Raw genomic sequence first — 17489 nt, 5'->3', positions numbered from 1 at the left:
CAGAGATGAGAATGGTGGAAGGAAAATAAACTAAAGACATAACACTTTACTGCTGAAAATAAATAAATAACCACTACTGCTAATGATGACAGCTTTTTAAATTTTGCATATATTAATGGATGTTTGAGTGACCAGAAAATTCCTAAAACCATCAAACTTGGAAAATATCAGAAAACAAGCTGACAATATCACACACTTGAGAATTTGTAAGGACTTTCATACTAAAACAAGGTTTGGGCCTTAATCTGAATAAAGGAAAAATTTCTGTTCTCTTGTCTTCATTAACCGAATTTTTAATTTAAATCATTTTAGGTGAAATAACTCTGTACAGTTACCTGGTCCTATGTACAATTTCATAAAACCAAAATGTGGTTTCCAAATATATACGCCTACCTCATTGTATAGTCTTAATAAGGTCCAAATCTCAAAGACAAACTCATTAAGCATAATCAGACCCTGAGTGCGCAAGAACAGAATTTACCTGTGAACAGCTTTAGATGCCTGTCTCTGCACTGCCACACTGCGGCCTTGCAGTGCATAAACCGCTGAAGTAAGAAGGCACCTCTGATAATCATTGTCTTTCTGTTTGACGTGCTTCAGTAACTCATTAAGTGCAGCTTTGGACAGTGTAGCATCCTGCATTGCCAATCCTAAAGCACACAGGGTTTGAAGGCTTTCTGTGGTTGGTTCCTTTAAGATAGAGCTGTAAATGTGTTTTTAATTGCCTATTAGCCATGAGTACAATAGTGTGGAACTATTAAAACATACTTAACATTTAGTAGGAAAAGCAATTTACTTATAAATTCACCAAATGATAGCCCAGCTTTTAAGATACATATAAAAGCAAATTCCTTGGTTTCTAGGAACAGTAATTTCCCTAAATTTCTGAAGCAGTTAAAAGTACCAATGGCCTTTCACAGAGTATTAACAGCCAAATTCCTTTTCTGGTCATTTTATCTAAGTTTAGAAACAAATATACATCACAGTCTCTTTGGATCTCAGTTCTAGATAAATAATTAGAATAGTTTTACTAAAATCTCTAGTTTCAATAAAATCCTAGAAAAAATCCTAGAAGGTATGAATTATACAACGGAAAACCCTTAATCTAAGATCTGATTTTTTATCATTCTCAAAAAGCTTTTTCTTATTGCTCTGTGATGCTATATATAGTAAGTATAAATACTACCTATATCTACCAAGTGGTATATTTATAACAGAAGGAGAACTTAAATTTTGTATGTAAAATCAGCTTTTTTTCCCCTTCTTCAACTGTGAAATTTGATTTAGCCTTACAGAGGTAAAAGTCAATAATGTTTAGGAATCCTTATTAATTTAAATGAAGAAAACCTTAGCTCCCTACAAACTTAGTAATACTTCAAATAATAATTACAAGTGTTGTACTGTAACAAAACAAAGGAATTTTGAAAATCTTTGAAATAAAGTTTATTAAAATATAACAAATATTTATTACATTATAAAATATCACATACCTACCACTATGTCTTTCTATTATTTTTTGAGAGGGGTAAGCAAACTGCTTAGAATTTGATTTTAACAAACATGTATAACATGAATTTTCATGGGCAGCTCTGGAGTACACAGTACTTAAAGCATCCACAGTAACTCTTTTTACAGTAAGGGCTAATAGATGTAGGCATTCAAACAGGGAAGAGTATCAGTCACAGTCATTTCCATCAATACAAATAAAGCATACTGTAAGTTGTAACTTAAAAAAAAGCAAATACTAAAATATAAATTCCTATACTAACAACAAAGGAAGAAATTCTAATTTGTGCCTTGACTCAGAAAGGAGAAAAACCTACCTACTCTCATATTTATTAATACACAAAATCTAAACTATAATCAAATGACTACATCCCACTAAGTTAACATGTGCTGAATGTGCAGTACCTTCATATTGTCCTGTACCATGTGCTAGGGATTTTATATGCAATTATTTAATATCATAAACTGTATGAAGTTGGTAAGCAATTTTTTTCTCCTTATATGTTGAACTGACTCATATTCCCCTTAAATAAGCACCTAGGACATTGCTTAGTTTCTATCATACGAATGCCAAGCACGATCAATTCAGAATTGGTAACTGTATTCTTCACAGAAAGGAAGTCAAAGAAAAGAATGCCAAGGAGCAGGAAAGGGAGCAGTTGGTAGCGTTAAGTTTAAAAGATGACATGCAGAGAATCAAAAACAAAGAAACATGAAGTAGATAAAATATCTAGCCCTGGAACCAACACCACAAAAAAAGAAGATAAAGGTTTTCCCTCACAATAAAAGGGGAAAAGAATAAGACTATATTCTATCACTTTTCCCTACTTCCACTAATGTTACTGTTTTAAATAGTAACCCAAGACTAATCTAATTGTGTCTAAATTGGGGTTGCTTTTGTTCTTGATACCTGCAGTAATACAAGGGCATCTTTGATTCTTCTCCCCAAGCCATTTGCAACTTTGGGTTCTCTGAATGTTACATAGCCATATATTCACATTACATGAGTGCATCCATGTAAAGTGACAAGATTTTTTTAAAATTTTGATTGGTTTTCTCAAAATAGCTAAAAGGAGGAGAAAGAATTGTTTATTTATTACACAAGAAAATTACTTTAGTCAGGATGGGACAAAAGTATCACAATGAATACACAAATATAGAGCTTATCCTACAGAAGTCGTTCTCAACTAATACCAGCTAATCATCTCCCTGCCCTCACCATTGGATGGGGGAGCATAACTGGAGATATATGGAGACACTTTTAGTTTTCACAATGATTGAAGAGTGCTATTAGCATTTAACAGATGTGGGACAAGGATGCAATCTCGCTGCAACAGGGAGGCAATTTTGTACTATGAGGATTCATAACCCTTAAAATGCCAATAAAGCACTCATTGATAACCACTGTCTCAATAGCATTTATTAATCATCTACTACTTCTGAAGGAATTAAGCTTTCACAAAAAAGAAAAAATTTCAAGAAGTCAAAAAAATACCACATAATTAACCATAGATATCAGAGGATGTTGTTTTAGTAACAGAAATTATATAAATAGTTATAAGTTATATTGTGGTTTTTTTTTAAAGACTCAATTTTAACTGAACTTTATCAGGTAAACCTGAAAAGGGAAGAGGAAAAAAAAAATCTCTCTGGGAACCCACAGGACCAAAACAAGCCAGTTACGGCTGCCTTAATAGAAATTTCAAGATCCTACCAGATTAGGTGATCAATTACTCTTTTTAAAAAAATAAATAATACACCCAGAGTACAAAATGACTTTGAAGAATTGGATGGATCCAGGACTAAGATTAAATCATAATCTCTAGCTCTAACTGTGACTGTTCAAAACCAGGTAGGTCCAATCCCTTTTATTCACCAAAACGTTCCTAAAACATTAAGAATGTCATTTTACGTTACTCTAAATTTTCACCCAATATTTAAGGATCTGGTCATCTCAAGTGTTGATGTTAACTATACATACCACTTAAATAGCAACGTCTTGGCTACATCCATTTTTCCTTGTTTATACTCCGTTATTGCCAGAGCTGTCAAGATATGGGCTTTGTCTTGTTCTGATTCAACAACAGACAAGGCTCTCTCATAGGCTGTTACACAGAGTCAGAAACAAAAGTAAAACAATGTAAAAGCAACCCTGATTGACAAACTGGGGTTTTTCCTTTCCTAATCCTAGCTTTCAAAATAGTCTAACTAAAATTATATATTATTCCTTTGTTCTCAAGTGAATAGAATAAAAACTCATAAATAACATAACTTGGTTTAGCTGTTCCACAGTGATTCTGGGGATATCATTAGAATTATTATGTGCCATTTCCCAAACTGCATCTTCTGAATCTATAGAGAATTCTGAGTCAGTAACATTAAAAGAATTGGAGGCCTACAGCCATTGAGATATCAACCAAATCCCCATGACAGAGCAGGAACTTCATTAAGCAGTAGGTACTTACAATGAGTTGCACACACATAGGTTCGGCCCATTTATATGGAAATGTACTCAATAAACATTTTTGGAGAAACCAAAGTATATTATTACTAACAATGGTTGAGGTCTTCATTTATCAGAAACGTATACTGAAACATTGTGGAACAGTAAAGACCAGCTTTCAAGTGCTACCTTACATGTGTACCATCAGAGAGCCTGGGCCTCAGTTTCTTCATCTAAATAATAAAGATAATACGCAGTTCACAACACTGCTAAATGATTACATTATTATGGTGACTATTCATCATAATAATATACTAAATGAGGGAACAAGCTAAAAAATATCTAGTATTTTTCCTGACTCCTAGTCAGATTTTTAATAAACACTGCAGCACCTACCCCCATCTTAATATCACATTTTTCTGTATATAAGTTTATCATGATTAAACTCTTCTCTGGAATCTGGTAGGATGTACCTACCCTTTAGCTTTAAGCAACATACTTACCTTTGCTACTCTCTTTGTACAGACCCTTCATAAATAAAGCCAATGCAAAACCTACGATGTCTTCTAATTCCTCAAGGGGCGTGGACTTAAAAGCCTGGATAGCTTTATCATATTCACCAATGGAACTAAGAAGCAAAACATAACTTACTTTTAATATCAAAAATCATTTTCATTTATCAAACTACAGAGATATCATCATACCAAGGTTCTTTAACAACCTACTCATTTAACATGTTAAAGCTGTAGAAAAGACTGACATTAAAATAGAAGGCATATCACTTATTTCAAATAGGATGTACTAGCGGGATTTAACTTCACACTTTGTTTCTTTTAAATTACATGTGAAAATGACCAGTTCTGCCAAATTACAGTGTCTTTTTGTTTTTAACAAACTTGAATTAAACTCTCAAGTTATCAAAATAATTTCAAGTTGACTTTTATAAAGAACTCTAATTTTTTAAACTTAATACACTAATTAAATATTACCCTATGAGTACAGTTCTAGCATCTTTGACAAGGTTAACAAGTCATAAAATACCCAGTCAGAATCAAACCTCGCCTTTGTATAAACTGTTTTTAACTGCACACACATTTTTGGAAGGCATATAGATACACTAAAATTTCACAGACAAAACTATACATCATCTTTTCTGTATTTAATAGGAAGAAAAGTAAAAATTGTCATATATGATACTAACATAGAATGCACAAACACACAAACACACAAATACTTGTTCTGTTTATTTAAAAATGAAGAGAAGCTACCATCAACTGGAACAGAATCTTTGAGATTCTTATTTCTGGCATGTATCACTGTTATCAGAAGCTGTTTCTATTTTTAATGTGTTATTGGAAATCTTTTTATAAAATCTTTTAAATCTTGGGGGCAGGTGTAGGTGGGAGCTAAAAATACAGGCAATCTTTGCTTCTAAAATTAGTTTTATGAAGGTTAAAGAATTTAAACATCAATAAACTCAAATTTTGATAAATATTTTAATAAAGGGAAGAAGACTCCCTTAGATTATTAATAGATACATACATATATATTACAAGTTTTTTTTTAATGAAAACTATTTTCAAACTTTTGTAGAGAAAACTATGGAACTAGAGAAGAGCACAAGGGGGCTTCAACTTTATTTGTAACTTTCTTCTTTGAAAAAGAAACCCGCAGCCTATTAACAGAATTTTAGATCTGTTCTGAGTGCTGACTTTTCATTAAATTATGCTCCACACTCCATTACTGTATTTTGCATGTTTAATATATTTCATAATAAAAACAAATTAAAAAGAAATCAGATGACCACCTTTCAATGGTAGGTATAAATTTTCTTCTAAAACAGTTATATTATATGAAACATCTAGCTAAAGAGAAAGGATATTTTGTTCCATACAGTTTCTTACAACATATTTATCTTCTGCTACAACAAACTCTTGGAACTGTAAGAACTCTACCAACTCCTAAACACACAGTTTAAAAGAATTAAAAGGAGAAGCAATCAAAACAGGGAAAAATTTTTGTCTATAGCTCTGATTCAGTTACATGGTTATAAAAGAAAAGAACTGGTTGGCTACCCCAGATTTCTACTATGCAGCTCCTTAAAAGATGTAGGTACTAATCCCAAAATATCAAACTATAGTTCTAACAATGTGTTTCAAACTGGAACAATCAATTTTGGGGTAGCTCTCAACTTGAGGAATCCTTACTTTGAGCCAAAAAACTTCCCGCCATTAACATGTCTGTTCTCCCGACCTAGTTCTATCTTCTGAAATAACTGGTTTCCAATCTTTTTCTTTTTTTAATCTTTTTTTTGAAGTTAGAGATCTTTGAGAAGCTGAAGTTAAATGGCTCCCTCCCCACCCCTAAAATGTACACACACACACACACAAAATTTTGTGTACTATTTCAAAAGGGTTTCTAGACCCTTAATTCCATCCCCAGTTTTAGAATATATGGCAAATCAGAGTAAATCTAATCCTCTTCCAATTAACTAGGCTTCTATTAGTAGAGACAGTAACTACCTCTCTTCCAAATGTTCTCCTGTCTAGTCCACAACCATCAGTTCCACAGCTGCTCCTCACGAAGCACAGTGGGGTTCAGTGTCCTTACAGGGACAGGAAACTGTTGAAGCACTTGGTGTGGTGGGAATTACGTATTCCAGGGAATGTCACCATCCTACTCATCTATACATGTCTCTCTACTCTAGAAACTGGACATCACCTCACCAGTCCCATAACTTTCACCAGGAAAATGTAACAGATTCACAGAATTAATGGGAAAAAATATACTTACCATAACAATCTGCCATAATTTCTCATTGTAACGTTATAAGTATCTCGGTCTTCTGCAGTCTGTAATAACAAAATTGCCCTTTAAAAAAAGGACAAGTATTTAAATTATCCATGTGCAACAGCATTCTTTTACTCTTCCTCCTTAACTGGATCTACAGATTTTTGTTTTCATCATTTAATTCTATTAATGGTTTAACTAGTTCCATACAGCTTATTCATATTTTATTAAATTGGTACCACAAACGTACTTTTAGTTAGATTTTAGGTTGTCAGGAAAATAACTTTAATAAAGTGACCTCTTAGTAAATGAAATCATCTATCATACTTGAGTTCTAAATAATCCAAAAATTCTAATCTAAATATGGGAAACAACTGTATTGATGTTTTAAAATTTTGAAATACTTGAAGTATATAGAATCTGAGGTACACAGAACACCCTTAAAATTATTTATATACTAGTAGTTTGAGGTAGGAAGCCAAGAAATGGAGTGCTCTCATGTGCCTTTACCTGTTACATACAGAAAAATATTTAGGCTACTCTGAATTCAGAGAAGGGAATGAGTCACCAAGAGTCCCAAGAGGCTTAGAATAAACACAACATGCCGACAGCACATATTTTTACCTTCTCATGCTCAGTCCCCTGTGGGTAAGCAGGGAAATGTCTCAGCAACTATAGGAGTCAGATATAAGAATTTCTGCTCATTGTTTTGTTTCGTTTTGTGTTCTGTTTAAAGATTAGCCAGGGAGAAATAACTATGAAAAACTTTTAATGCCCCTGAAGTTACATGAAAAACAGAAATTTGGCAGAGAAGTCTAATAGACAGTATTATAGAAATAGTATTATATTAAAAATTAAACCTCTAGTTAGATTTATACCTAATTTGTAGTTTCAAGTCTCCAACACTCATTTAAGGCAGAAAACAGTGATGATCAGTCAAGAAAAAGTGGTGCATATCCCAGTGACTGTGGAGTTGCCATTTTAAGCAAAGCAGCGTTAGACTCACGATATTTGCAATTATAATGTACGCTCCACAAGAGTAGCAAGCATTCAAAAGCTGCTTAATGTTCTCTGAAAATCGTGCTCACTGCTGTATTCTATCACTTTTATACAGTTTCTTTACTGGTAACTTTATTGTAACACTGAAAGAAACAGACCTCTTTCCACATACACCTGGCAAAATAAGCCTTGACTGCACAGCCTCCAGCACCATCTGGTGATGGCTTCTCTGAGCGCCTGAGGGATCTGTACACGATGGCAAGCATCTGGGACACATCTCGGTTATTTTTTTATCTAACAAGTTTTCTTCCAAGTATCTACTTGTTTAGATTTAGGATGATGATGTGCCTCAGAGGTGAGCTAATCAGGTCTTTTAACTTTTAAACTAGTACTCACAAGACCAATAATTTTCTTATTCACAGATCTACTGACTTGTTGAGAATGAAACTTCAAGTTGACCTTCATTTCCTTGCACTCTCCTGGCTGGTCGTCCCACCTGAGCACACCGTCCTTGCCTCCTCAACGTGCCGTGTCCACCCCGTTTAGAGTACTTGCTCTCGCTGTTCCCTCTGCCTGGAGTGCTCTTGCCTTGATAACCCAATGGCTTGTGGCCTCGCTTCCTGCAGGCCAGACTCAACCGCCTCCTTAGTAAACCTACCCCTCTTAAACCTATTTGCCACTAGTGTCTGGCCCTTTACTCTGCTCTGATTTTCCTTCTTAGCAATTATTACTGTCCCAGATGTTTATTAGCTTACCATGTGCCTCCACAACCAGAACCCGGGCTCCGTGAGAAGAGAGCCTATGTCTGTGTAAACTCACAGCTACGTTGCCTGTGCCAAGAACACTGCCTGGCACACAGCAGCTCAACAAGTATTTACTGAATGAATAAGTACTATATGGTAGATATTACAGTGATTCAAACCAATATATAATGTTCTCATTTCTCTCTGAATAAATAATTACATTTAATAAAGCTAGACAAAGTCTAAAGAGATAGATTTTTCTAAAATAAAATCCGAGGGGTTTTTTTTAATTTGGTTCTTGTTTTTTCTTCTCACTCTCTCTTGCTCTCACAGGAGGAGCAAAAGAAATCAAATTACAGCTGAAAATTTGGAACTGCATCTTTTTACCTTCAAAGATGTAATAATAACAGATAATGAAAGATCAGGAAAAGAATCAGAATATTTTATCAGTACTTTCTTCATGAAAATGAGACTGTTTTTTTAAAAGGGCCAAATGACAAATAAGGGTCAAATTTCAATTAAACGGTGCCTTTACCTTTGGTATGCAGCTGCTGCTTCCTTTTTCAGTTGTAGATGTTCATTTAAGTAACCCAACATTGTGAAAGCTGGAGCATAATTCTGAATTCTTTCTGGAAATCCAAAAATATCTTTTCAAGTGCATGATGGTTGTGTTTGTAAAATATTAGTTTTACTTTCAATTGCTTCAAAATCTTAAACACCAGACTATTTCCTGATTTCACTGGCATTGCTAAGAACAGTAATCTAATTCATCATGACTATAAAATACCAATCATCATTTTATGACTCTTTAAAAGTATTGAATAACATCTATAGTTACATATGGTTTCTACTTATGTTTCAAAATTTGAATATTTTTATTTCCAAGGATACAATAATTTGAAATCGTAGCTCATGTTAAAACTAGTCATTTGAATTACAAGGAGATTCAGTTCTTTGGCTAATCACTTAAACCTTTCTGTGATTAAATTTAGTAACAATTTCTCTTGGTGGTTCTGCTTCAATTTCCATGTTTTAAAAAAAAATTCAGTATTGTACCCTAGAAACAGAAGATGATTTGGGCCCTTTCAATGCAGTATTTTGAAATTCTAATATCAAAACATATCATGTATCTACTAATGAAGAAAGAAATACATCTGATGTACTTAGTTGTATTGGGAAGCAAGCCTTCAAATCCTTTAAACTGTTAAACAAAGTATAGTATAATCACATCTTATGTGATGGTTAGGTTCTAACATCAAAGCATAGTGTGAAAATCACATAGTCAAAATGATTCTTGAAAAATCCTAAAGTCAGCACACAAGGACAGGTCACCACACTGAGTCAAGCTGAGTAAGAGATCTATGCCCTCCATCCACACTCACCCTGAGGCAAACAGCAGGACAGACAATTCATCTGCATTCTCTCTTGTCCACTGCCCCTCTTTTTCCTGCTTCTAACTTACTTTTTGGCCAAGTACACATAGTTAAGTTCGATAAATGAATATATGATATGGCTCCACTACAGACTCAAAAACCTAGCTATGCATAATTGTCAGGGAATGATTTGTTCATGTTCCAGGTAGCTGAATTTTGCAGAAAGCTAAAGCTTTACCTCTTTATATAAATCCTTTACAAATGTTTCCCATCTGTAAGGAAACCTATCAAAATTTCTGATCATACACTTTCTCAGAGGCTCTAGATATTCACTAGTCATTCCTTTTGGCACATTGCATAACATGTTAATGTCCCAAAGTGCTGATGTCTGGAAACTGCCTTCTACTCAAGTGCCCCAGGCTCAGTGCACAAGTGTTACCATCCTGCATATTACAATGATGAGGCATTTTCTCTCCCACTTTTCAGTCTGTCTGATTCTTCAGATTATTCAACTGTCAATATTTCTGTTAAACTCCTAGCTTCTTTATTAGAATTTTGTCAAGGGACAAATAAGATGCTAGTGAAACTAACATTCCTTGAGCATCTAGGATAGGCTGGGTACTCTGCATAATGTTTTGTACATATATCTCATTAAATCCTAAGCAATACATATTTTCACTCTTGTGTTATAGAAGGGAGGACTGAAATTCAATTTGGTAAAAAGCCCAAGATTTCATTTGGCTAAGTGGTGGAGCTGAGACTGAAACCCAATGTTAGTTTTATTAAGGAAGAATGGAAATTATTACACTAGATGGTTAATAAAATTTCAGCATTCTGTCCTTTTCCTAAGCCTAAACATACTTTTCCAGTATCTTGAAGCAAGAGCAGGTGCTAAAGGGGGATGTTAAAGGCACTGGGTTTGGAACCTGAAGCATATAATATTCATATAATTCTCACAACCCTGCAACCTCAGTATTGTTATCTCTACTTTTCAAGATTAAGAGATGTTAAGGGAAGTAAAATACTTGGCCTAAGACTTCAGAGAAAGTAAATCACAAAACTAAGCATTAAGGCCCATTAAGCTCCAAAATGCCTTCTACTACAGCATGGAAATCACTTCTATCTTGAATCATCAGATAACAATAATTCTTATTGCTCTTCAACAATCCTTACTAAAGTTTACTAACGCAGAATACTTGGTCACTGGTGAGGAAAGTGCAAATTCCTATCTTAAAGAATTAGCATTTAATTTGGAATTAACTTTAAATTTAATTTAAACTCTTTAAATTATTTTGACAGTTATTCATATATCTTGCCATTATGTAACAGGTGCCTTACCTATGTATTTACTCAAAACAACCTGTGCTGCTGGAATTGCATTCATCTGAAGGATGTTGTACTGGTACAGCTCTGTTTCTCTGTTGCTTTTATCTTGCAATGTTGTACAGACCCAATATGCATAACCTATTGCTCCTTCAGTCTGTAAAAGTGCCAAAGTTAACATATGAACATAGGGTAATAAATATCCCAATAAAAATTAAAAAATGAAACAATGCACCTCAATACAGTAAACATCACATCTTAGTTTTCTTTAAGTCAACTGTTAAATGCCTTTAAATGAAGAGTTCCTATGATAAAATATAGCTAAGAACATAATTAAATCACTTGCTTCAAATCTAAGTAGAAGAATTAAATGGGATAAATACAGAGCAGAAAACAGTCCTGATGGATGGGTTGGTTTGCTGCTTCTCAGCACCACTCCCATAGGTCAAATGAATAATTATCAATCAAAAGAATTCTAAAATGCTTTCATAAATAATCCAGAAATGTCAACTAAATTTAGTTTTTTATCTCACTTTTTTTCCCCAGAGTCTCAGTTTCTATTCTTTGTGACTACTGCATCTATTAAATCCCAATGTCATTTATTCATCAGCTCTTGAAGTTCTCTAAAGACAGCAACCTGTTCCTAAGAAAGAATGGTGCTGTCATTAACATCTGATACCACCATGTATTCATTTTCTCAACAAGGGTAGTACTTTATTCACTAATGAATTCTGAAGAATGAACAAATTCTTACATGCATACTGAGCTCTGTAGTGTGCCTGAAGAGGTCCATGGTGTCATAACTTCCAACTGTCTCTGCAATTAGAGCCTATAAAAGGAAAAAAAAGTTCTTAATGTGTTTTCAAGGAATAATAATAATAAATGAAATTGTTTGGAAGGACCACTAGCTGTGCTTAAAAGCAAAGTTAATTTCTTTTCCAATCTTGGCTACCATGTTCCCTTGGCTCAGAGGACCAGAATAACTTGTTAAATTGGACCTTAAGCTGACAGATGCTTGCAGAACTCCATTTGAAACCAGGCAGTGGTGGAAAAATCCACATAAAATTCCTCAGAACACTGATGAATTCCCTTCTCCCTTTCCCCTCACCCTTGATCTAATCATACTGGTATTTGTCTGAAGTAGAATCACCTCAGATTCAACTGGAAAGCTTTTTAAAAAGGAGGTCCTCACTCCTAGAAATTCAGCTTCCATAGATCTCAGTAGAGTGAGAACATGTTTATTTTTAAAATTGTCTGTATTTTAAAAATTATATCTATGCTTTTGACTTTATAGATTATGTGACAGTTAAAATTACTTTCAAGCTTATTTATCTTTTATAAGAAATCAGGGTTTTTTACGTATCACACATTACTAATTAAGAATTTAGTATTAAGTCTTACTTCTATTGTTATCACTTTTAATTAAATCTACTAGTTACCTCCTGAAATAAATTATCTTTGAGAATAAAAAATAATTGAAAAATAAGGCAAAATTACTTAGGTAACTCTGATAAGCATCTAAGATCTACTGACCTATAGCCATGCTACTCAGAGTGAAGTCCCTGGAACCAGCAACATCCTCCTCATTTGGGAGCAGTTAGAAATGCAAATTTTGGGGCCCCTTGGTCCAAAGACTTACATAGAGATTACTGTAGTAATGCCACTGCCCCAATGCTACCAGTTGATGGGAGTAAGAGTTTACTTTTTCCAACTCTGCTTGTTTTACTAATTAATCAGAATTAGACCCAAGGTAAAATACAGTAAAAGATATCTAAACCCTGATTAATGATTTTTCAGTATGGGTAATGCTCCCACTATTCTCTGAACTGAAATAATCAACCACTTACTAATTTATTACCATTTCTCAACCAGAAGACCCTGGAGGCCAATCAGGCCAATCCCCTTCTTTTTCAGGTGAGAAAAATGAAATCCAGCAGTGGTATGCTAAGGTAAAACAGTCAGTCAGTGACAGACTCAGACTAGTAGCCTGATTCCTATTTGGCAGTACAAAAATCTAAACTATGCGGGTGGCGGGTAGGGGAGGAGGGTGGGCACTCATAAACAAGTACCAAATCAAACATGAAGATTTTACAGAAAATGAGAAAATGTAATCAAAATGATCTCTGTAAATGTTCATTATTTTTAGCAAATGTATGCTGAGTTCTGGGTTTATTTTTTAAACATAATAATGTCAGACTGACGGTGCTCAAAGCCTCTCAAATCAAAGCTTAATCATTACAAGCTGTATGATCCTGGAAGTGATACCTGGCATCTCTGAGCTTCAATTTTCCACATACAAAGAACCTAGCACAGTGACTGGCACAAAGTGAGCCCTCCAATGTTACCTGTTATCATTATTATCATCGTTGTTTATACTAACGTGATATTTATACCACTTTCTATTAATAGGTTATTTATAACATAGGTTATGCATAAATATATGTTGTATAGCTTACTTGTCCAATCCAGCACATTAAATAAGTTGGATCAAGGGACTGAGCCATTTTGAAAGCTTCATGAGCTTGCTAGAGGAAAAAGGCAAAAACAAACAAAAAAAACACATATCAACTCATTTTATAAACTTAATATTAAATTGCTTAGATTTAAAAAGCACAAAATAAAAGAATAAGGACAGTCAGATTTGTCACTGTAAATACGCATGAACCTAAACCTTCACTGCTGAAGCACAATCGGCAATGCTGAAAACAATGTTTCAGCTACACAGTCCTGGAACAGTGCTGGGCACGACAGCTTCTTTACAGGCTTAGGGATTCTGGTCCTCAATGAAAAGGCACTCTAACTCATAGTCTGCAGCCCTTTTAACCAAGACCTATCCATTTGGTAAGCCACAGGTCTGATGGAAGTAATTAGAGAAAACCTGTGTCTTTTCCCTTCTCTTTGAGCTTAACTGGGAAGACAACAACTAACAATGAGTTCTGAGACACGTACCTGCTACTGGGTGACAAGGAGTGGTCGACATACTGTGCTAAGCAGTCGGGGAACTTTCAAGATACCCTACTTGGACACAGTAAGTTGCATGCTTTTTTTTTCTGCTACAGAGAATAACTTACCATTATATGCTGCTTTATATTGTTTTCCCAATCACCTACATGTGGCAGGAAGTAGACTTGTTTTTCTTATAAAAAAGTAAGCTCATGGGCAGTAACTGTGCCATGCCACCACATTACACTCACAGTTATTAACTAACACCTGGCTTTGTTTACATTTCAAAAATATATTTTCACATATTTTAAGATCCAAATCAGTATTTTTCTTCATTGAATTTACAATCTTCTAAAGCAATCTTTGCAGTGACCTCAGGTATCCCTGAGAATATTACTGAAGCTATTTTAAAAGGATGATATTCAATATACTGACTGAAACACAAAACAGTACAGATGTGCTATTATCTATAAACTTGTGGAAATTTCTAAACATGACCTACAGACATGCTCCCCGTTACTATAGTTTCAATTCTCTAATATATAACTGTTCAAGTATGACAAATTACACCATGGCATGTACAGGGATTAATATCTGCTAAAGCCAAATCTAAATCACCCAAGCAGAGGTTAAATTTCAGCTTCTAAAGATTACTAATCATTGCCCTTATTTTATCATACCACCCCCAACACAGCCTACATGGGACTCCTCTTACATGTGAATATAAAAAGAAAAACACCCAAATAATTCACAGTAGAATTGTTTTAATGTCTAATTGAAAAACCAACATAATTACAAAACCAGGAATTTCTTGTGGCAAGGACAGGAAAATAAACCGTACACATTCATTATTTAATAAAATAAACAATGTTATCAATCACTGAGCAGCAAATTGGAGAGCATACTAGTTAACAATGTGCAAAGTATTTCTCCACAAGAAGTTGAGCTATTATGAAGAGATCGTAAATAGAAAATGTTCTTTACTTTTAATACAACAAAACAGATGATATATTCACCTCAATTTTTTCACTTGCAAGGTATAGCACTCCCAAGTTGGTCCATGCAGCAGCATTCTAAAAAACACACACATATACGAAATTAGGTCCCTTGTCTATAAGGCAGTCTCAGAAAATTATTAATACTAAATTTTGAACTTCTTTTTTATAGATAAGACACACAGAAACACTCACAATTTGTTCTGACTGGATTGACTTGATAAAACAGTGCTGAGCAAGGGCATAATTTTCAATACCTGAAAAATACACACTTTGATAAAACTGAACTTCACTGACTGAAATAGACAATCTTCTAAAAATATTGAAGTGTTACTCAATTCTTACCACTATAACATGAAACTACACCAAGAGCATTCCAGTATAAGTGATTACTACTGTCAAGTCTCACGGCTTTTTTCAGACACTGAAAAGTAAAATTAGACAAATTTTTATTTCCTGGAATATCAGCATTTATATCAAGAGAAATGTGGTTTTATGTAAAAACACTACAAGATTTACTTTATCAAAAACATCTTTCAGAAAAGCCCGTAAGTTTTAAAAAAGTTTATAAAAAATTTTCAAAATCATACCTGTAAAGATTTCTCCAACAATTCTTGAAGATCATTCGTGTTGTTGCCAGTTTCTGATAGGTGCTGTGCCTGGCGATAATAATTAATTCCAAGATCACACCACGTATTAGATGTAGACATTAGTTTCAATGCACGGCCATAACACCTATGGAAATACAAAAGTCAATGTTATGTTTTGTTATGACATTCTAATTCAATTTGAATGTCATTAACTGGCAATCTTTGTAAATTACCTTCCTCCAAGATGGAGGAGCTCATTTTTCTTTAGTACTTGTTTTCCTTCTTTCTGACCTAGAAGGATTCCTAGAACACTAACGTTCACTTTAGATGTTGAGACAGCATGGAGACTGGTACAAGCATCCCCAACTAGCTTCCAAAGGCAAGACACGTCAGCTTGATGCTGCAGAGCCCTAAAAAAAGAAACAGTATAATTCTTATAAATTACTTCCAAAAAGTATAGAGTTTATCTTCCTCACTACTATATACAATTAAAACAGAAAAAATGTACATACAATCCTGATTAAGAGCTTTTTCCTTAGTTAAATGTAGTGAATGCTTTACCCTATTCCTTCTAACAATCTTACATCTTATCACTTCCCTATTAGGAAAAAGAAAGGAAGAGGAGGAGAAGGAGAAAGGAGAAGGAGGAGAAGGCTCTGTTTAAGAGCCAGAAACTTCGCAAACATTTCTTTGGTATTCTTCATCATTCTTGTTAGAAGCAGCAGAAATCACATAAGCAAATCCATAAACTGTCCAAGACCAATTTACCTTCAATACTGAATCTTTTTAACTATGCTCTTTGCGTTTGCTTATTTAAACAAAAATCGAAACAGTATAGCTGGTAACTCTCTCACAGTTGATTATTATTAACTCAAGTTTGCTTACAGATCTTCCCTCAAACAAAAAAGGACTACTAAATGTATGATATATTAAATATATTTGGTGGTCCAAAAGATTTTTACTGAGATCAAGAATACCAAAAATCTAAATATGGAAACATGAAAACTCAACTGAAGCAAGTAAGAGTGAGTGGACAAGCTCAAAAACTAAATAAAAATATTAATTATGGTGACAAAGAACACTTCTTTTCAGAATGAGACAATCTCAGCTATACATTTCTCCTCATTTTTCTCTTCTCAAAATCTTATAAATAAAACACAGCAATATCACAATTAAGCCAAGTCTTGATAATCAGCTATCACAAACAGCTATGTTACTGGCAGATGGACAAGCAGATGGAACATTTTTCATAGCCTTTTCTACTTATGGAGTCCAGCCAAACATCATTTTCCAATGTCTTCCTGAGAAATAAGACTAATTATCGCAGTCATCACTGAAAGCCCACTGAAGATCAGGAGGAAGAACATCACTATTTGTAGCTCCTTTGCCTAAACATCTTATAATAATATCTAAAATTGACAGCATGAAAGAAGTAAACAGAGGGGAAAAAAGAATAGAAACACTGGCAATTTTAACAACCTAAATGCTTATCTCCTTTCACATACAATGAAAAATAAAATATCTGTAAAGTGAAATAACTTCTATCACCCTTACATACGAAGTGTGTTAGTTTGAACTTTTAAAGTCTAGAAGTAAATGTAAGTTTGGGGATATCACTTTAAAAGCTTTATATACCTCCTTATAATTAGTTGTGAGTGCTACATATTATCCAGAAACCAGAAAGGCAGTACTGGTAGCTGACATATCATCATTCAAAGGTTCACAACTATTCTTAAATACTAGTTCAAAGAAATACCCTTAAAAACCCTCTTCACAATATCGTC

At 34.1% G+C, this 17489-nt stretch overlaps 1 protein-coding gene across 2 annotated transcripts in view; it reads right to left on the bottom strand.

Moving 5' to 3' along the window:
• Window positions 1–17489, bottom strand: part of SKIC3 (SKI3 subunit of superkiller complex) — a 74100-nt gene that overhangs the window by 24540 nt on the left and 32071 nt on the right. For both annotated transcript variants that reach the window (XM_072958367.1, XM_072958368.1), the window contains 13 exons: window positions 15939–16115; window positions 15706–15850; window positions 15461–15539; window positions 15311–15372; window positions 15137–15193; window positions 13634–13702; window positions 11932–12006; window positions 11193–11334; window positions 9017–9110; window positions 6743–6820; window positions 4453–4577; window positions 3488–3611; window positions 482–703 (listed from right to left, as the gene is read on the bottom strand). In XM_072958367.1, coding sequence (XP_072814468.1) covers window positions 482–703; window positions 3488–3611; window positions 4453–4577; window positions 6743–6820; window positions 9017–9110; window positions 11193–11334; window positions 11932–12006; window positions 13634–13702; window positions 15137–15193; window positions 15311–15372; window positions 15461–15539; window positions 15706–15850; window positions 15939–16115 — 1449 coding nt within the window. The remainder of the gene's footprint in view (window positions 1–481; window positions 704–3487; window positions 3612–4452; window positions 4578–6742; window positions 6821–9016; window positions 9111–11192; window positions 11335–11931; window positions 12007–13633; window positions 13703–15136; window positions 15194–15310; window positions 15373–15460; window positions 15540–15705; window positions 15851–15938; window positions 16116–17489) is intronic.

Source organism: Vicugna pacos, chromosome 3 (assembly GCF_048564905.1).
Source record: "Vicugna pacos chromosome 3, VicPac4, whole genome shotgun sequence".
NCBI lineage: Eukaryota > Metazoa > Chordata > Mammalia > Artiodactyla > Camelidae > Vicugna > Vicugna pacos.
The sequence above is the reverse complement of the archived record's forward strand: the minus strand, read 5'-3'. Positions and strand labels throughout refer to the sequence as shown.